The sequence below is a fragment of the Parasteatoda tepidariorum genome, chromosome 7 (assembly GCF_043381705.1).
Source record: "Parasteatoda tepidariorum isolate YZ-2023 chromosome 7, CAS_Ptep_4.0, whole genome shotgun sequence".
Classification (NCBI taxonomy): Eukaryota; Metazoa; Arthropoda; class Arachnida; order Araneae; family Theridiidae; genus Parasteatoda; species Parasteatoda tepidariorum.
This window is the reverse complement of record NC_092210.1, coordinates 91,566,439-91,588,771: the sequence shown is the minus strand read 5'-3', so window position 1 is coordinate 91,588,771 and position 22,333 is coordinate 91,566,439. Positions and strand designations below refer to the sequence as shown.

General features: G+C 33.4%; 2 protein-coding genes across 3 annotated transcripts in view; both read left to right on the top strand.

Moving 5' to 3' along the window:
- LOC107441001 (myosin light chain 1) overlaps positions 1–19,428 on the top strand; it is a 26,185-nt gene extending 6,757 nt beyond the window's left edge. Inside the window, exons 3-6 of one of the 2 annotated variants that reach the window (XM_016054121.4) lie at positions 3,361–3,501; positions 5,806–5,973; positions 6,951–7,037; positions 19,206–19,428. In XM_016054121.4, the coding sequence (XP_015909607.1) occupies positions 3,361–3,501; positions 5,806–5,973; positions 6,951–7,037; positions 19,206–19,261 (452 nt within the window). In that variant the 3' untranslated portion in view covers positions 19,262–19,428. Of the gene's footprint in view, positions 1–3,360; positions 3,502–5,805; positions 5,974–6,950; positions 7,038–8,169; positions 8,504–19,205 lie in introns of those variants that run through there. The other variant, XM_016054122.4, reaches the window with a different exon arrangement.
- The window catches only part of LOC122272596 (monocarboxylate transporter 12), a gene marked incomplete at its 3' end in the record, with an annotated part of 552,146 nt that overhangs the window by 45,494 nt on the left and 484,319 nt on the right, over positions 1–22,333 (top strand).

Here is a 22,333-nt window from a genome sequence, read left to right as displayed (position 1 = left end):
CGTTTTATTTGTAGTTGTCATAATCGTAGTCAATTAGAGTATTGCGTGCCCATTTTTGTTGACCAGTGAAATTATTCAGTTATTTTTGACTAATGAATAAAGGATACTGAATAACGAATAATGAATGATTTATTCTTTATTCAAAATATTTCTGACTAATGAATAAATCTTTATTCATCATTCATTATTCAGATTTTGAATAATTATTCATCATTCTTTATTCATTATTCTGAATGACAAATGCCCATCTCTGATAGAGTGTGAACTCATAGTAGGAATGGAAGGGGGGAAAAAAGGCTTGTGGTATCAGAGGAAACTATAAAAGTATAAATTGGGTGACCACGTCATGCTCTTTATTGAATTTATCTAACACAACCAATATAAAATAATTAAATATTTAAATGCGAGCAATAAACTATTTTTTTTTGTTCAATAAGTATGACTGGTGTTATCTTTAAAATATGTGAAAAACTAAATTGCTTCCAGTAAAATTTAAAACAATGACTAATGCTTAGCCCATTAGGAAATTTCGTTTCGTTTTTTTCTCATCCCTATTTAATGAATGAATTAAAAATTTCAAAAACTGCATCGAGTATCTTCCTCTACACCAGGGGTGTCAAACTCAAAAGCTAACTTGGGCCAAATAAACAAGGCTTAACTTTAGGTGGGCCGCAAAAAAAAAATCAATGTTCATAGAAACAAATATTTTTATTTTGAATAGTACATTGTAATAAACGTATATAAAGTTAAATTATTGTTTGATATTTGACATCTCTTCTCTGCTACTATCTTTCCTATTTCGGGAGAAATTTTATTGGCCGTGACTACTTTCAAAATTGACCCAACGTGAGCGTTATTAATACGGTTTCGAACAGCAGATTTATTTCCTTTCATAACAGAAAATAATTGCTCGCACTGAATAAGTACTTCCAAACATGGAAATAATTTCAGATGCGAATTTTCGAGTATTTTCAAACCTTGCCGGTAAATATTTGTAAAATTCAGTCACACCCACGTCAATGAATTTTGCCTTCAAATTTGAGTCGCATTGAATCTCAATCACTTCCATTTGCATATTACTGGGTACTGAGTCTATATTTATTGAGAAATTTTATATTTTTCTGCTTATTTTTGATATGATGCAGTATCCCTGGAATGGCAGGTGCCGCAAGTCAATTCGAATTTTACATTTTCATACAATTTAAAATGATCCGTATAGTTTATAAATAAAGAATATTATAATTTCATATGCTAGTTTCCTTTCCAATTCACATTTCTATTTTATTTTTACTTTGAGTCGGATATATTGACTGGGCAGCAAAAATGTTCATCTCGGGCCGCGAGTTTGACACCCCTGCTCTACAAGTTTAAAAAATTGTATTTGAACTTGAGTGGATAAATGAAAAGTATTTTTATGAAAGATTGAAAATATGAACAAGATATAGGAAGAGTGTGAACTAATAGCAGGAATTAAAAAGATAATCACGTTTCAATTCTGATCAACAATTATCAAATTTCCTGAATTTATTATTTTTTTAATATTTTTTTTCTAATTTTCCTTATTTTTAAACTATCTTTACATCATTCATTCCTCGCCATTTTACCGATAAACAGTTCTGAATGCTTTTATGCTCATTTAATTTTACTGTTTATTTCTCATAAATCAAATTATAATAAATGGATTTATGAATTATTTGCAAATAAAACTTATACATCGAACTGTTTTAAGCAAAATAAAGAATTTCCGTTGAGAGTAATCTCATGAAGCATTAGCGAAGTTATTCATCTATTAGTTAGCAAGACTATGTGGTTATACTGTAATTTTTTTTTTAATAACTAAGAGGATCAACCCCTGTACGCTTCGCTCAGAAAACCCCGTGATTGCTTTTCGTTCACTATTGAAGATCAAGAGACAGGAATGGTTTATATAAAAAAAATTTCTCACACTTTACGATAGCATTGCTATCTGGTGGATTTTGAGGATGACAGAATTTTGGTAAATCGAAAAAATCGGTACTCCCCGAGAGTTATAACTCTCAGATCTTGTCCGTGAACAATTTCATTTTTTTTTCTCAAATCAGCTTTAAAGGACATAAGCCGTTGATAAAAAATATCATTTGGCTTAGAAAAAGTATAATTATTTGAATTTTATTATAGGGTTTTGTTAGTATGTTAATCATATTGAAATAAAAAGATGACTGGATTTAAAAAAAAACTAATCAAATGAAAAAAAACAATAATTTACAGAATATGCGACATATTAAAAATGCGAAGTAATTTAACAATATACAACTTTTATCAACAGTTCGGTTTTTATCACTATTCACTCTTTATATATTTTGAAAAATTTCGAAATCTACTCTTATTTTTATTTTTGACAGCCAGTCAGGCATGATCTTATGAAATGAAAATTGCGAGGGATATAAATTTTCTTACAACAATTATTTTAAAAAAAAATCACGAAAAAAGAATTTAAAACTGCAATAACTTTCGAACAAATGCGATTTCAAAAAAAAAAAATCTTGTTGAAGTTATAATTTAAAATGGTCCTATCAGCACAACGAATTTCAACTCTATAGTTGCATTTCAACGAGCGATAGATCGACCCACAGGGTATTTTAAACTAGTAATCGAACCGTATTTCTTTTCATCGAATTTCTAATATATTTTTGGACACATCTTCATAGTTTAAAGTTTTCTAGTCATATATTTCGAGCATCAGAGCAACATTTAACGTAAGCCAAAATTAAATGAGAAAGTTTCGGAAAAAAAAGCACTTGAAATTACACTAACCTTAGAACAAATTGGAATTTTAAGAAAAAACTCTGTTAAATTTATCAAAAAATGTTGCCCTTTCAACTTGCCAAATTTTAATTATGCATAGTCTGAAGGGTGACCCGAATGGTATTTTTTGCCCACAAGTTTAACATTTAATATTTCTCGAACTAAATATCAATTTCCGAGAAATCCGATCCTTTAGTAGCCAGAATGCAGTGACATCTTTCTTATTTTTCCCCCATTGCGCAGTTTATGTTTGCTGCGCCAAGCTACTAAATTTATTCTTTAAGAGGCAATGGTGGTCCCAGCCCGACTACCAACCTGATATCGTATCATACCCTAATAAATCGAACACAGATTGTCTAGTTTGCATGGTTAGTTCGAATCATAAATAATATAAGTTTTTTTTATAAAGTTTTCGTAGAATACATTATATTAATTCCTTCCATAGTTTCAAAATTCAGTCAAATAATTACTAAGAATTGAAATTGACTATTCTAATTGAATAGTAATCGAAATTTTTTAAGAAGTTTCATTCAAAAAGGAAGAACATTTTAACTGATTTGTGTGTTTGTTTTTCAGAGTGCAGGGCAGCTTTTGAGGTGTATGACACAACAGGAGAAGGAAAAATTGACGCTGTGTGGTTGGGCTCTTTACTCCGAGCTTTAGACCTCAGTGTGACACAAGACACAGTCGAAAAATCTGGAGGCACAAAAAAAGAAGGTAAACATTATCTCCCCCTTAATATTCCAAGCATTATATTACCGGGTACTAGTGTAGCCTACTAGAGGAAATTATTATAGGCCAATTAGGTGGCCCACAATCTGTCCCTATAGGTTACGATGTATGTATATATACAATAGCTTTAAAATGAAGAAATTAGAATTTAACAATACATCAAGCCCCTGTATCTTCCCTATTTATTGACCCTAATTATTCAAATTAGACCAAGTATTATATTACCGGGTAATAGTGTACCCCACCAGATCAAATAATTATAGGCTTATTAGGGGGTACACAATGTGTTCTTATAGGTTACTATGTATGAATATATATAATGTGTTGAATTGCGTTAAAATGAGGAAATTTGAAGTTAATATTCTGTATAAAAATATGGCCCTATATTGGCCTCTAATATTGACCTATCATATTCAAATTGGACCACGTATTATTTTACCGGGTAATAGTGTACTCCACCAGAAGAAATATATATAGACTTATTGGGGGGTACACAATGTGGTCCTATAGGTCACTATGTATGTATACATGTAATATTGTGTTTAATAGCGTTAAAATTAGGATATTCGAGGCAAATATGCTGTATTTCTACATGGCCCTATATCCACCCCTTTATTCTATATCCGGCCCTATATTCACGCCCCTATGTTAACCCATATTATTCAAACTGGGCCACGGAATATATTGCAGGGTCCCAGTGTTCTTGGAATTAAAAACCAGCAATTTCTTACATAATATATATTTATATATTTTTTTTTAATGAAATTGCTAGTTTTTCATTTCGGGAAGCTTAAATGCGAAACAATTAACTGAAGTAGCAGAAACTTTTCACAAGAATATAATAATAATTGGATTAACTTTTTACTTAACTTTTGATAGTTTTTTTTTAAAAATATGTTATTTTTTATAACTGTCATAAAAAAGAAATTTTCATTCTTTTAATATCTTGCACAAAAATATGACATTTTCTTATTCTGATGTGTGCATCTTATTAGCTAATATTTTTTGAAAAATGCTTTATTTCAAAGTAATTAGGTTCAATACATTTTTTTCATAAAATTAGGATTTAATTACGTTGCAATGAAAAATTCAATATATAGTTAAATTTAATTGCTATACATTTTAGTTTAAAAGTTAAAATTTATTTCGAAATCTCCCTATTGACTAAAAAATGCTCGTCACTTTGTTGTTTTTTTCACTATGAATTTGTGCCTTCTTGGTTTATAATCTTTACTCAATAGATGTAAATATAGTTAAAAGCAGTTAATTCCTTTTCTATTTTGATTGTCGTATATTCAGAGGATATTCCGATTTACCCGTAATTATTGCGATTTGAAAGTCAAGGTCTTAACGTTTCAGTAATGAAAATAGGTTTTTCAGTAGAGTCTCTTAACTACTGAAGTTTAAGAATTTTGTTTGCAACTATTCTACAAATATTTCTACTGATGAAAAAAAAAGCTAAAAAATCGACTTATTTTTTTATTTCATTTATAAATACGAGGAACTAAAACATAATACGCAAAGTTCTAAGTTGAAATTCAAATTTTTTACGTGAAAAAAAAATACTTAATTTATCATCAGTTTACTATCCCAAATGAATTCGGGCAAATGAAAGCAAGTTAAATATTAGTCTTTGTATATGTTCACATCATCTGAATTACTTTTCCTCGCGAAAGCCATTTTTTTACTCTTTCTAAGTAAATTCCTCAGCCATCGTGTATATACAATTATACAAAACACGTCTGCAATCCACAAAAATTGGATAAACTTCCAATCACAGCCGATTATTTTTTGTTTTGATACCGGCCGAAAAAAAAGGTCATAGCACAAAATATTTCCTATATATATACATACCCGATACGAATTCCGGCTTGCACTGACCACAGTGCTGACGTAAAATATCCTCAGTGGTAAACGAATCATGGTACTCTTGCCGTCAGGATAACCGTGGGAAGTTCTAGTGGTTTTCCTCTCCACGTAACGCAAATGTGGGTTAGTTCCATCAAACAACGTCCGCCACGAACAAATTTCTCCCAGTACTTGATCCAGGAGTTTCCTTGTCTTCTGGATTGGGGTCGAAATGACGGAGTTGAACATTAGTAGTCGTAAACCCATAAAATTGGGTCGACTGTTCAACGACGGTTATAAAATAAAATCTATACATACAGCAGGGAAGCGGTTAAAAACATAATAGAAACAAGGAAACTCGAATCTATATTTCTGTTGTTCTTCTTACTACTGATAGCCTCTAAATAGATTCATTAAATAAAATTGTATGGACATTTGCAGGTGAAAAAATGTTGACATTAGAAGAATTCCTTCCCATCTTCAGTTCGTGCAAGAAGTCCAAGGATATTGGTCAGATCGAAGATTTACTAGAAGGTCTGAAAGTGTACGACAAGAATGAAAACGGAACAATGATGGCAGCTGAATTGGCCCACGTACTTCTCTCTCTCGGTGAGTAATTCTACCTCTCTAGATAGATGAAGGGTGACATAGTTAATTGGTGACCCGGACGTGATACGAATTCACCATCATCGATTTATGGTCGACAGTTGATTTGCTCATGAAATAGCGCTCAAAAATCCGGTAAAGTCAATACAATTTCCCCGGATAATAAGTAAATGAAGAACAATAATGAGGCGGAAATAAATAAAGTTAAATAAACTAGTGGTATTCTTTCATGGAATTTCATCAAAAATATTTAAATTCTCGAAGGGGAGTAATGTGGCGTAATTACCACTATAAATACCAATTCACTAGTACATAAGACATGTTAATTAGAATCTATTTAGAGTTTGATAGATGACATAGTCGATTATTATTTCTCCTTAGGAACACGTTTAGATTTGTTGAACTTGTGGTGGATAGACCGCAGTTTTGTTGGGCCACAAAAATGGAAAAATAAGAGAAAAACTAAAACTCTTAAAACAAACATTAATGGAACAATGTACCACCCTATATTATTATTGTTTTATTTATAATTCTTTTAATTAGAATTAACTAAATAATCATAATTTACGGTACAGAGCCGCAGTGACTCAGGAGATAATACACTCGCCTTCCAGTGGGGTGACCCAGGTTCGAATCCAAGTGTTGGCTAGTCAATACAAATTCTAATTTGCAGCTCGCACTGCTGACGTAAAATATTCTCAGTGGTAGACTCTTGACCATTTGGGTTAATAGTGAAAGGATTTGTGTGGTTTTCATGTAACGCAATTGAGAGTGAGTTTCATTAAAAATCTCACATGCTTAAACTCACATCTGGGAAGGAATTCAAAATACAATGACGAGACTACTAAAAAAATGGGTCAGCTGTTCAAACCCGGCTAGGAAATAAAAACTTATTGCGAAATCGATAAATGTTCATTAAAATATTTTGATGTGATGAAAACTGTGGGAAGAAAATTTTAAACGATGCGTTTTGATTGCAGGTGAGAAACTAAACGACAAAGAAGTCGATGAAATTTTCACTGCTTGCTGTCCACCTGAAGATGAAGATGGTTACATTAAATACGACGGTAAGTCTTTGCAAAATAAGTTTTCTTTTTTCTGCTCTCGTGTAGTGTTGCTTCACTTTTTAGTCCACTCTAACATGCGTTGCTTTAAATTGACGCCCTTAACAATATTTCCCCATACTTTAAATGGATGCAAAATAGTTTTTTTTTCCTGCATGAAAATGACAATGATCAGGTGGTGCTCATACATGTTGCTTTAAAATTTCTGCAAAGTACCTTGCTCACAAACATGTTGCTATACAACTGCTGTAAAGAAGTTTTCTTCCATACATGTTGCTTTAAAATTGATGCAAAATAGTTTTCTTCCTTACATGTGTTGCTTTAGATTGCTGCAAAATAGTTTGTTTCCATACATGTGTTGCTTTAAAATTGCTGCAAAATAGTTTTCTACCATATATGTGTTGCTTTAGACTGCTGCAAAATAGTTTGCTTCCATACATGTGTTACTTTAAATTGCTGCAAAATAGTTTGCTTCCATACATGTGTTGCTTTAAAATTGCTTTAAAATAGTTTCCTTCCACACATATTGCTTTAAAATTGCTACAAAGTAGTTTTATTCCATACATGTTGCTTTAAAATTATTGCAAAGTAGCTTGCTTCCATACATGTTGCTTTAAAATTACTGCAAAGTAGCTTGCTTCCATACATGTTGCTTTAAATTTGCTGTAACGAAGTTTTCTTCCATACATGTGTTGCTTTAAATTGCTGCAAAATAGTTTGCTTCCATACATGTGTTGCTTTAGATTACTGCAAAATAGTTTGCTTCGATACAAGTGTTGCTTTAAATTGCTTTAAAATAGTTTGCTTCCATACATGTTGCTTTAAATTGCTGCAAAATAGTTTGCTTCTACACATGTTGCTTTAAATAACTGCAAAATAGTTTGCTTCCATATAAGTTGCTTTGAAATGTTGCAATCGTCTGCTTCCACACATTTTTAGTTTTTATAATTTAGCCAGCTTTTATATGTTGCCTAAAATTGACGTTCTTCAGTCTGCTTTGCTATGCTTTATTTAGCTTGCTGCACAATACAGATCCAGCATTAGCTTCACAATTGCTTCTCGCTTGACTGTTAGCTGCTTCTAGTAATTCTCATTTTCAATCATTCAATGGAATAATTATTGTCGCTTTTTTCAGCTTTCGTAAAGACCATTTTGGCCGGTCCTCATCCAGAATCCAAGTAGATGAATTTAATTGTAGGCAGCGTCATATATATTTTTTTTATTCCTGGAGCCGAAGAAGGAACAAAACAACTCATCTCTCTTCCAACCACACCGTCTACCTCCCTGATCTCATTCTCATTCCTCTCGCTTGAAATCTCCAATCCTTTTAATATTCTAAATAATATTATTATACAACATTTATATACGATATAATGTAAAGTATGAAATTATTTTCTATAAAGACTCCAGTGAAAAAAATTAAATCTACTATTCTTTAATATTTGTGATTAAAAAATATTTTATTTGTATGTGATTATGCTTTATATAAACTTCCTGAAATACATGCAATGAGTAAAGCAAAAAATACCACGAATAAAACACAAATAAAGATATGGAAACGAGCATACTATAGTTTCGGTTTTATAAACAAAAACGTTGCTCAGAAACACCAAATGACAGTAGAAAAGCAACAGGACAAATACCTGCTAAATCTATTCAAATTTCTACATCTTTTACCCTGCAGTTATAGTTCGTTCACCAGGAGTTGGCACTTGGCTCCACCTCCTCGGACGAAGAGTTCATTTCAGTGCGGGAGAAAGAGGAGAAACGTCTCCGCGCTTGAAATTGAGACAACACTTATTGCGCGCCAAACGAAGACACTGAATTATTTTTCAATCACTTACTTCACATTATCATCTTCTGTTATACGTTTTGTTACTAATTAAATATATTGCAGCAAAATGTCTCAAACAGGATAAACTATTCACTCTTAGAGAGAGAAATATTAGCAAATTTATGAATTTAATCTTTAAAAAATGCACCTAAAGATTGCTAAATAAATATTTTTGTCACACTATCGCCAAATAGCCACCTTGTTCAGGATTGTTCACATCCTTCTCCCAAAAATAATGAAATAGTATCGTGGGATACCTCATGATGAAGGCGGAGTCAAGTGCCTCAGACTCCTGGTGAATGTACGCTTGTTTCCTCTTTTATTACCTCCTTCAATCTTGTTACCATTTCCGAGCTGGTTAAATCAAGTGCTTGTCGCTCTAGTTTTCTACTGTCATTTTGTGTTGAGACACTGAGGCAAATTCTTGTTCAAAATAAAATCGAAACTATTGTTTGCCTGTATGTGTCCTTTTTGGCAGTGGTCAGAAAAACTACATTATTTTTGTAGTTTGCTGCAACTACTTTGTTACGAATGTAGTCACCTACAACTACAATTTTTTTTTAAATGTAGTGACTACGAACTACTTTGGAATTGTAGTAAAAGGTTAATTTCGGGTTAATTTTAAGTTGACTTCTGAAACTACCTCAAAAAATCAACCTTCCAATCAGTGATCGGAAAAACTACATTATTTTTGTAGTTTGCTACAACTACTTTGTTACGAATGTAGTCACCTACAACTACAATTTTTTTTTTAAATGTAGTGACTACGAACTACTTTGGAATTGTAGTAATTACTTCACTACTTTAATGAGACGAACTCTGTTTATTTGTTTGAAACTTATTTGAGGTTGATTTTTGAGATTTTAAGGTTAATTTCGGGTTAATTTTAAGTTGACTTCTGAAACTACCTCAAAAAATCAACCTTCCAATCAGTGATCGGAAAAACTACATTATTTTTGNTACACCGAAGAGCCATTACATTATGGCCACCCTGCTAATAACATGTAGGACCACCTTTAGCCCTCAAAACTGCTAGAACCGGCCATGGCACTGATTTCACAAGGTGCTGATAGGTAGTCTGAGGTATCTGGTACCAAGCGCTCACCAACTGGTCCTGCAATACCCTCACATTGCGAGGGGGTAGCGTGGCAGCACGAATTTGGTTTTCCAAGTAGGATTACAAATGCTCTATTGGATTAAGGTCAGGTGAATTTGGGGGCCAAGACATGACTTGAAAGTCACTGGAATGTTCCTCGGTGATTCGACCCTTTTGACATGGTGCATTATCCTGTTGGTAAACACCATGCCCCGCAGGAAAAACTGTTGCCATGAATGGGTATATATATATATATATAGCATAATAAATAAATACAAAAAAAAACACGAAGAAAATTAAGAAAAGCAATAAGTTTTATTTATTGCGCATAAGCTGCAAGTAAATAGTACTCATAAATTAAGTTCAAAATGTAGAAAAAACATGAGAAAAATTACAGAACAATGAAAATAGGGGAAAAAAAGGAAAATAATAATAACAAGAAACCGGAAAAAAAAAGATTCCACAAAAAGAGGAAAAAAATTTTAAAAAATCCGGAAAATAAAAGATATAATCTTTTTATCGGCTCCCACGGTTATATCCGCAAAAAAGAGTGCATTCTAATATTGTATCAATATAGCCAAAGCAAAATGTATCAATGCAATAGTGTGAAAAGCACTCAAAAAATTTTACAAGAAAATTACAACAAATAAAATAGAACACAATAAGTAAAAATAACACGTAAAAACAGAAAATAAAATATAAGGAAAAAAAAACAGAATAAATCATGAAATGAAATCTATAAAGCGAGTAACGGATTCAAATGAACTTACATGAACGGGGGATATTTTTCAGGAATGATTTAAAATATTTTCGTAGCAAGATTGCAAAAAATGAAAACAAAAGCGCAAATTGAGCTAAAAGCGTAACTAGAGGTATTTTGTTTTTAAGAACTGTATTAAAGTGCGTTCGTACTGCGGAACTGAAGTGCGTTTGATTTGTTAGTTACGAAGGATGGACCCGGAAATGGATGTGCGCAAGGTAAAATTATACTGGATAATTTAAAGAAGTTGACAATTAATAATTTTAGAAGATTACTATTTATTTAAGGGAAAAAAATTAAATAGAGAAGAGAAATTTTTTTTGTAAAATATTTTGAGTGCTCCTCACACTATTGTATTGATATATTTTGCTTTGGCTTTATTGATACAGCATTAGGAAGCGCTCTTTTTTGTGGATATAATCGTGTGAGCTGATGAAAAGATTATATCTTTCATATTCCAGATATAAAAAAAAAAATTTCCTTTTTTTTTGGAATCCTTTTTTTCCGATTTCTTGTTATTTTTTCCCCTTTTTTCATTGTTCTGTAATTTTTCCCATGTTTTCTCTACTATATATATTTCATTTGATGAAACTAGTAAGATGTCTAATTCGCCACCTCAACAAATCACAGGTTACAAATCTGGGGATCGAGCAGGTCAGGGAAGGGGATAAATTGGGTGAAGGATATCCCTTTGTGTTAGCTGTCCTGTTGAAAAATGAAAGGCAGCACATGTAGTTGAAGAATGTCACGAGTGTTATAAGGGGTGATTGCGTGTCATAATACCAGCTGTAGGAACGGTGTACTGTAAAATCCACACATACATGATTGTTGTGACTGCCCAAACAAGTTTGTCGTTGAAGTGAGCCTGCTTAAATTTGATCGCAGTCCACTGGCACGACACCACACCAAACGAAGGCAATGGTGGGGGAATATCAACCTGATCCTACAGCTGATGTGATGGTTTTTAATGTCATCGCACACAATCACTCGCACTTCATTATTGTTGCTGTTCATTGTCATCGCACTAGAGCTGCACAATGGGCTATTGGCGACGGCCTATGAACCATCCCTGAAGATGATCAGAAAACATGCCATCACAATGTTGATCCTCTGCAGAGGGGATGGTACCCCCGCTTCGGTAGCCCGACAACCTGCACGCGAAGTCGAGCACTTTACGGTAGAACAGTTCAACGAGGACCCATACCGCCCGCCCTCGTTCCTTACGCAGACTAATCTAAGAGGTCACACACCCGCACACTGACCATAACCAGTGATGCTTGACTTCGGTGATCTGCTGGGAACCGTGTCTTAACGAACAATCCACTGGGGGACCTTTTATTATTGATGCCATATCAGCTCAGCAGTACGTTTGTCACATCTTTCAACCACACGTTTCAACATGATTTCATTTTTTTCGGCTACACACAGAAAGAGTGTCCCAGGGCTGCCTTCACCACATTAACACCCTTCCCTGGCCTGCTCGTTCCCCAGATTAGTCAGCAATTTTATTTTACAACCGTTATTGAAAAGCCGACACAATTTTTTGGGGGTTTATGACTACTAATGTTCAACTTCGTAGACTTGCAATTGTTTATTAATACCTCGACCCGCCCTATTCAGGGCACACGAGAGTAGAACAAACATTCTACAGACAAAACATACATAAAACATACATAAAACACATAAAATTACAACAAGAATAAATGACTTATACAGAGAACAGAAAATGAATCTGAAAACAACGTCGAAATTTTTAAGGTAAGAATAAAAATTATGAAACTAANAGCCAAAGCAAAATATATCAATACAATAGTGTGAAAAGCACTCAAAAAATTTTACAAAAAAATTACAACAAATAAAATAGAGCTCAATAAATAAAAATAACACGTAAAAACAGAAAATAAAATATAAGGAAAAAAAACAGAATAAATCTTGAAATGAAATCTGTAAAGCGAGTAACGGATTCAAATGAACTTACATGAACGGGGGATATTTTTCAAGAATGATTTAAAATATTTTCGTAGCAAGATTGCAAAAAATGAAAACAAAAGCGCAAATTGAGCTAAAAGCGTAACTAGAGGTATTTTGTTTTTAAGGACTGTATTAAAGTACGTTCGTACTGCGGAACTGAAGTGCGTTTGATTTGTTAGTTACCAACCTGATTTGTTAATATCAACCTGATCCTACAGCTGATGTGATGGTATTTAATGCCATCGCATACGACACACAGTCACTCACACTTCATTATTGTTGCTGTTCATTGTCATCGCACTAGAGCTGCACAATGGGCTATTGGCGACGGCCTATGAACCATCCCTGAAGATGATCAGAAGACATGCCATCACAATGTTGATCCTCTGCAGAGGGGATGGCACCCCCGCTTCGGTAGCCCGACAACCTGCACGCGAAGTCGAGCACTTTACGGTAGAACAGTTCAACGAGGACCCATACCGCACACCCTCGGTCCCTACGCAGACTAATCTAAGAGGTCACCCACCCGCACACTGACCATAGCCAGTGATGGTTGACTTCGGTGATCTGCTGGGAACCGTGTCTTAACGAACAATCCACTGGGGGGACCTTTTATTATTGATGCCATATCAGCTCAGCAGTACGTTTGTCACATCTTTCAACCACACGTTTCAACATGATTTCATTTTTTTTCCGGCCACACACAGAAAGAGTGTCCCAGGACTGCCTTCACCACATTAACATCCTTCCCTGGCCTGCTCGTTCCCCAGATTAGTCAACAATTTTATTTTACAACCGTCATTGAAAAGTCGACACAATTTTTTGGGGGTTTATGACTACTAATGTTCAACTTCGTAGACTTGTAATACTGAACCCAATCCAGAAGACAAGGAAACACCTGGATCAAGTAGTGGCAGAAATTTTTGCTTCCGTGGAGGACTTTTTGATGGAACTAACCAGCATTTGCGGTACATGGAGACTAAAATCTCCCACAGTTAGCCTGATTGCAAGGGGACTCTAACCCATGATCCGTTTACCACTGAGAATAATTTACGCGAGAAAGTCGCATGTAGAATTCGTATCGATCAGCCATTGATGGGATTCGAACCCGGTTCACCTTATTGGAAGGCTTTATCCCCTGACCCATCACGGAACAATTTAATTGAATTGTCTCAACTCTTGGCCATCCGCGGAACACGCTTTGGGAACCGGTGTTCTAGAGAAACACGTCTTTTTTTATTCAAATTATAAGGAATAACCACAATTTGAAATTACGGTCCAACAATTTTGTTAATTTGAGCCCTTTACTGAGAATTTTATTTTTTGCATCGAATCAGAATATATTTTCTAAGAATTAAAAAATAGTTTTTGTTATTCATTATATTTAACATTAATTTAAACGTTTTTGTTCTGTAACATAAAAAAAAATTATATTGAAATTTTCGCTTAGTGTTTTACATTGCAAGATGATTCCTTCTTTATTTAAAGCCTTTTTGAATAATTTCAGAAAAATATTTTACTATTTATCAATTACTTTTGTAATTTTAACCCGAATTGAACTTTTTTTCTTACCCTTGTGAAGAAAATGTAATTATTTCCTCATTTGCATTCCTTAAAACTACCGATAGTTCAAATATTAATAGTTTTTCAGTGTTTTTTTATTTTTTTTCAAATTTTACGCATTGTTTTTTATTATCTTTTAAATACATCGTTCATTGAAATTCCTAAGATCGCTGGTGGCAGCGTTGTACAAAAAATAAAACAGTGGTAAAGAAAAGAGTTCGCACAATAGTGGGTTATGGGGGAAAAAGACTGCACCATTTCGTAGCCAATGGCATTATTGTGGTTAGCACTATGCGCAGGCCAGCTTTACTGTACACAGCAACTGATACCCATCGATCTGAGGCTGAGTAGGCTTCATACCGCCTCTGAAAATCGAACTTCTGCTCTTCTCAATGACAGCTTATTGCGTTAACCACAGAGCCATCACGACTCAAAACAGTGTTAGGAGAATGTCGATAATTTTCAACGGTTTTAGCCGTTCTAAGTCAGCCCACTCTAAATTTAAAAATAAAAAATCAGAAGGCACTCCCGCCGGACCTAACTGTCAACTTTAAAATGACTTCCGAGCTCTGATCGGGGAGCTTTCCATACTAATAGTAGATACATATAAAATAAGGCCGGGATAGCTTGGTATGTAGGGCGCTGGACTTACGTTTATGAAAAGGGGATTTCAAATTCAGCAGGCCGTAGACTCCCGTGTGGTAAATAGTGACTGATGAGCGCTAAATCTGTCGGGTCACAAAGTCATCGATGTTCCCATATCTCGATGCTCGAAAATCTCCCTCGGTTAGCCTAACGGCTAAGGGGACTTTAACCCTTGATCCTTCTAGCGGTGAAAATAATTCACGTCAGCACTGTGGTCGGCGCAAGCCGGATGCGGAATTCGTATCGACCAGCTATCACGGGTGGATCGAGAATATTTGTGATTAATTGGGGAGACAAGTTAAACACCATTCGAGTATAGTCATATGATAGTATTTAAAGCAAAAAAAACTCTATACGGGACTCTTCAATGCTTGATCGTATCACATTTTGTTCACTATTCATTTGTATTTTAACTTGGAATAAACGATCATTTATTTTGCTTTGATTCCCGAGTCAAAATTCTGGATGGTCCCATCAAAAAATTTTGATGGTTAATGTTTCAATGGGATTCATGGTGGTCACCATCATCCGACATTTTCCATTACACGTTTATGCTTTTTGATATGCATGAAGCATGCTACTGTGATACTATGATGGTTAGCCATCAAGAGAAATTTGACTCACAAAGAGCAACAATCCATGATCATTCGTGATGGTTCATGATAGTTCGAACTATACATTTCCATAATGGTTTAATGAGACTTCCTGTTGGTTCTCAGGAATATATTAACAGTACAATTTGGGCTTTTTTCTGTGGGCCATCATAAATCCGTCTGAATTCCTACAATGGGATGATGGTGGTTCATGATCGTTCCAACATTTGATTTTTAAGATACGATGGAAAATCGTGATGGTTTAACATGAACAAACCATCAAAGCCATTTCTATGACAGACCATCTTAAATCAGTCTGAATTCCTTCATTGAGGTGATGGTTATTTATGTTGGCTACCATCAGAAAATAGAATGGTTCATGATGGAATTTTTGATGGTTACCATCAACATTATGTTGGTCCATCAATGGAAAACCATAAAAAATGTTGACTTTGGTTTGTTCATCACATGCTTATATCAACGTTACGTATGAGAATTTTTGTGGCATTCAGTGTAGGTTTTCAACAACTTAAAATCCTACAACATCATCTTTTTAACCGCTTTCCTCATTATCCCGAGTTAACTCGGGTATGTATAGATTGCAAATGTTTATTATCCCGAATAAACTCGGGCATATAGCAGAATTCGTCCATACGTTTTGTTTTATCGCGTTTATATTCGGCCGGAAACAAAACAAAAAATAATAATAATCTGCTGTGATTGGAAGTTTATCCAATATTTGTTTGAGGAGTTTTGCTACGTGTGGGACTGCAAACGTGTTTTGTACTACAATTGTACAGACGATGGTTGATGAATTTACGTAGAAAGAAAGAGTAAAAAAATGGCGTTTGTAAGCGAAAGTAATTCTGATGATGAAGATGTGAACATATACAAAGATTTATATTTAACTTTTTTAATTTGCTCGAGATAATATGGCATAGTAAACGGATGGTATATTAATTATTTTTTACACACATAAAAAATTAAAATTTCAACTTAGAGCTTGTGTTTTGTTTTAGTTCCCTGTATTTATTAATAAAATAAGTCGAATTTTTGCAAATTTTTTTTTCAAAAAAAAAAAAAAAAAAAAAAAAAAAAAAAAAAAAAAAAAAAAAAAANTTTTTTTTAAAAAAAAAAAAAAAAAAAAAATTTTTTTTAAGGGAAACGGTTAAGCAAATTTTCTCAGTTTAGGAAATTTGCAAGGGGGAAAGGAGCCAAAAGCTGAAAAATATATTTCAAAAAAAAAAAAATTGTGCATTTCCGACATTTTGAGACCCAATAGGTTTCTAATTAACATCGACTTAATTTTGGAAATTCATAGTAGAATGTTGCCCATTCATTTTTATAGTTTCATTCATCTAAATAAATTTTATTTTATAATCGACGTTGAACATCAAACTTAATTTGGGGTTTATAAATGTTCAACATCTGGCTATGTAATTTTGAACCTTGCCTGGAACACAAGGGAACTGCTGGATCAAGTATTAGGACAAACTAGCCTTCGTGGAGAAAATTTTGTGGAAAGAAGTCCACGATTACATGGAGGGAAAAACCACGAAAAATTGCTTGCTGACAATGGGATTCCAACTCATTACCTACCTAAACGCTGAGAATATTTTACATCAGCATTGGGATAGATGTGAGCAAGGATCAAAATTCGAATCTACCACTTATCGCTTAGATTCGAAGTGGGACCCCTCATCCGAGAGTGAATGCTCTATTCATTAAGCCACTAGTTGAATTATTTTATTTTATGTACGGAGCTGATCAGTTAACCCAATTTCAACTTTAAGACTATCAGCATTCAACTCTATTGGCTCGTAATTTAGATTCCAACCCAGAAGACAAAGGAACTCCTGGATCAAGCATTAGGAAAAACTAGCCTTCGTGGAAAAGTTTTTGATGGAACTCATCCACGTTTGCGTTACATGGAGAGGAGAACCATGAAACTCTGGGTCGGGAGAATAATTCGTATAATCGCTGATGGAATTTGAACCTAGATCATCTCATTAGGAGTCTCTATCCACAGAACCGATATGGTTCAATTTAAATTAATTTATAAATTTTGCCTGTAGATAACTTATATTTTACGCAATCTAAGAAAGAAACTGATTTAAGCAAGAATCAAGAAGAAGGTTAAAAATAAGAAAATAACATTTGAAATAATAATACGTCAAAATGGAAAAGTGCTAAAACCAAACCTTGTCTTATTTAAACAATTCTGTTATTTGAATTTGTCTTATTTAAACAGTTTAGAAATACAAATCAAGCAAAAAAAGAAAAATTTCTAAAGTTGCTAACCATTACAGGGAACAGAAACTCCATTGAAATATCAATAAAATACAGATCATGAATGTAACTATCGTAGATTAATTTCCATCAATATAAAATTTCCGTTAATATATTCCCATAATTACCACTAGCAGGGTATCTGCCCACCTGGAAAGTCATGAATTTCGGTACTGAACAAAATGTTTCATGCAATGCTATGGTTTTCAAAATTTTAAAAAAAAAAAAAAAAATCATTGAAAGTTATGGATTTAGGTCGCCGAAAAATCTAATTTTTGAAATGGAATTTCCTCTCCCCCTTCCAATTTTATGTTGCTCCGAATATCTGAATTTGTAACAAAATCCTCACTTACAGTCATATTTTATTAAAATATAAAATGTTTTTATCATGTTCTTTAAAAATGGCGTACTTTCAAAAACTGAAAGAAGAAAAATCATTTCTAGAGCGAATTATCTTATAAACTTCTGAGATTTCAGAATTTTTTTTATTTTTTTATTTTATAACTGAAAATTCTAACTGAAGCAAGCCAGTCATTGGAGAATTTTTTTATTCCGAAATGAGAACAGAAAAATCAGGAGTATTTCCTTCCTTTCCCATGTACAGGAAAAGTATCTTTAGAATATAATTCTGCAGAAAAAAAGGAAGAAAAAAATTATTTGCTTTTGTATTTTTTTCACTTATTGCTTCAACTCTTTCTTTACTCTGCTTTTTAAATTTAAAATCTATAAATATGAAGATGAAGAGTATAACAGTTTTGGTTATACCTATCATTTCAATGAATATTATTATAATGCCTTTTAAATGTATTGTTCTGTTTTTGCCCGAAGAAAACAGTAACTTCGTTTAGTCATGAAAATTTCTTGGAATTAGTCCATGGTTGTTGTAGTTCATTTAGGTCGCACTAGAGCAATGGGCTATTGGTGACAGTCTGGGAAACATCCCTGAGGATGATCCAAAAACGTGCCATCACAATTTTGATCCTCTGCAGAAGAGGTGGCACCCTCCGCTTCGGTAGCCCGACGATCTGCGCGAAAAATTGAGCTCTTTACGGTAGAACAGTTTAACGATGACCCATACCGCCCACCCTCGATCCCTACGCAAACTGATACGAGTGGTCACCCATCCACGCACTGACAGCAGCCAGTGATGCTTGACTTCGGTGATCTGCTGGGAACCGTGACTTAACGATCAGTCCACTGTGGGACAAATTAGTCATGGAAAGTTATGAAATTGAAAATCTAAAATGTAGCAGATACCCTGCTCTGAGAACGGAAAGGCTACTGTGTGTTAGCAGACACTGATGAAAGTCTGTTTATGCTTTAACTTTAGAAATTCTTTTTGTTGTTGTTCCTTGATTTGTGTTTCTAAATTGTTTATATTTAATTGGATGGCTAATGTTTATTTTTTTTCCAATTGCAGCCCTCCTAAAAACACTTTTTGCCGGACCATTCCCTGAAGAGAAGGAAGCGAAGTAGATGGCAGCACTTTCAACCATTTTAAGCACACTTTCAACCATTCAAACAAAATAGTCAATTTGAAAGAAAAATTTATGTTTGTTAAAATGAAGCAATCGATATCTCTTGACAACAGACAGATTTTTGTAAACACTGTTAATCATTAAAAGTGCAAATCTTTTTTGTTACATGTTTTTTTTTTATTCATATAAATGTTGACAGACTCGTTTAACAATGGTGTTGACGAAGCGCAACTCATAAATGATGTTTGGTATTTAAACAATGCGGTTTGTTACTTTGAAAAAAAGAAAATTCTATAATAGAGCAACCATTCTTTTTCCTTTATGGTAAACTAGAGACAGCTTTTGAAATGGGAAAGAATCACGTTATTTACGTTAAAATATTGAAAATGTCGTAAAAAATAATGTAAAATAAAATGAATAAGAAAAATTAACCATCTACCGGTATCGAAACTCGGACGCGCACGCTGCGTCCACGAATATTTAGCCCAAAGAACATTCTTATGGTTATTTAACGGAACTTATTTTGGCCCGTTGTGGGTCCCCTAATTAGTCTGTAAAAATTTTCTTTGGTAAAATTCTTTACTATATTGAGTTCTAATTTCTGGCCGAGTTTGAAAATTATATGTTAATACTAAAGAGAGTTACGAGGTGAGTCGTGAGTCGAGTTATTCATTTTTTAGCTAATATTCGCTCTTTCCCCAAGAAAAATACTAATTTTCATATATAGAACACTTTATTCAAGTTAAAATATTGAAAAAGATGTAAAAAAATAATATAAAATAAATAAATAAAATTACTCTTGACCGGTATGAAACCTCAGACATCCCAAAATTATTACTGTTAATTTATTTTGCGTCAAACAGATAATTTTGCTTTAAGAAAACTATAAAAACTAAAAAGAAGAACAATATTTTTTCAAAGCTTAAATGCACATTTGTTTTCATAATTCTTATTGGAAGTTAGATCAATATGTTAAGCTCAGTTAAGCGTTTCAGAATTCCTAAGAGTGGTAGAGTGCATCCTGACGACTCGAAATCATATAGCAATGAGGGGTCGGAAATGCTTTCCTGAAGCGGTAATGTACACAGAAGCACCATAAAGAAAAGAGACCGCAAGTGAAAAATCGTTTAAATAATTATTTGAAATAAGCATAAGGTACATGGGTCAAAGTAAAGGTTCGAAGTTTCTGCCATCGGCTACAATGCACACCTCACATCTCCGGCTCATGGACATCCGAACATTCAGCAATACTCCGAGCATATCTCGAATTTCTCCGGCAGCGACTGCAATTCTTACAACTAGTTCCTCAGCATTGTCAACAGGAGTGCCATAAGCCAGCGTTTTCATGTGACCCCAGAGCCCATTGTGCAGCTCTAGTGCGACGTAAATTAACAACAACAACAATCGTGTGACCCCAGAAATAAAAAGCAAGACATGATAGGTCGGGTGACCGAAGTGGCCAACGCCCTGGAAAGCTCAGAACTTTCGTACAACGCCATCTACCGCCTCTGGAAAGCATTTCCGACCCCGCATTGCTATATGATTTCGAGTCGTCAGGATGCACCCTGATTTCGAGTCGTCAGGATGCACCCTACCCCTCTTAGGAATTTTGAAACGTTTAACTGAGACACCCTGTATATTGTTTTCCCTTTTGTGTTCTAACTACTTTAAGATCTAAATGTTGCAATTTCAACTAGGATCTTTTAATTAGTTTTATTTAAAAAAATTATTTCATCATATTTTTTTTATATGTAATAAAAAGATATTTGGTTCCTTTAAAAAAAGAAAAGCAGTCTCTACATAATGCAAAAGTTAGCGATTTCAGTTTTAGTTAATTTGTCGATATATTTTAACTATATCCTCCTGATTATATCCTCCTGATTATTAAACTCCTGATTATTTGAGGAGTTCAGTGGCACACTAAGTGTGAATTAGAAAATTCGTGTATAATCCACAAAGCACTTAAAAATGACACACATCATCATTTTTTTTTTAAAACATAAATGATACATTTTTAAAGGTTCACTGGTTGTAGGCAGAAAATATACAAAAATTTTTAGAAAATGAAATTAAGTGTCACTTATATATTTTCTTAGCGATGTTATCTATTTTCGTTAAAATAGTAAATAACTTTCCAATAAAATATCATTCAAAATATTTTTTATGTTATTTGAATAAATTAATCATTTATAAAAAAAAAGTTTATGATCTTTGTGTGTTTTTAAAGCATTAAAGCATTTAAGGAAACAGTAATTACATTTTCTAATGCAAAGGCAATTTAAAACTGTAACTATATTTTCGTTTTAAAAGTTTTTTCATTGCTAGTCATTGGTTTGCTTTTTTTATTAAAGTATTAAAAAAATTATTAAAGCATTTTTTATTAAAAACATTTAACAAAAAATTATAAGAAAAATTTTATTAAAAATATTTTTATAAAATAATTTTAATAAAAAATCATATAAAAAACCCTATAATTTTTTTTTATTAAAAATATTTTTATTCAAAAACAAATAATTAAGTAATTATTGATACATAACATTTAAAAAATTGATTAATCAAACAAGAATTGTAATCGTCTTGTCCAAATCTGTTTATAACTTTTTCAATGAATTCTGAGTCATATTTGATTCTTTTCTTATGCACACTGAGCATGCTCAAACTCTCTCGTGAGACATTGTAGACCGATTCCACGTTTTGATGCGTCGCATTGTACTAAAAGTGCGTTCAATAGTGCACGTAGTAGCTTCAGTGATGAAATTCGGTGAGAGCAGATTTTAATACATAGTATATATATATATATCAACACAAAGCTTGCACAAACACGCTAGTATACGAAACTACTTAAGTAGCTATCAGTAGCTATGCCAGCGCTATCAATACTATTTCTCGTGGCAAAATTTGCAAATACAAGAGTTTCGCTCTTTTTTCGCACCAAGCTTTCTTCAAGTTATTTTGTATTTGTATTAAAGCCTAGCTAGTAATTTAATTGTTTTGTTTTTAGTTGCAGATATCCAATATCAATATTTTCAAAGTATTAAGAAAATTATTTTTCTAACCGAAGTTAAAAATT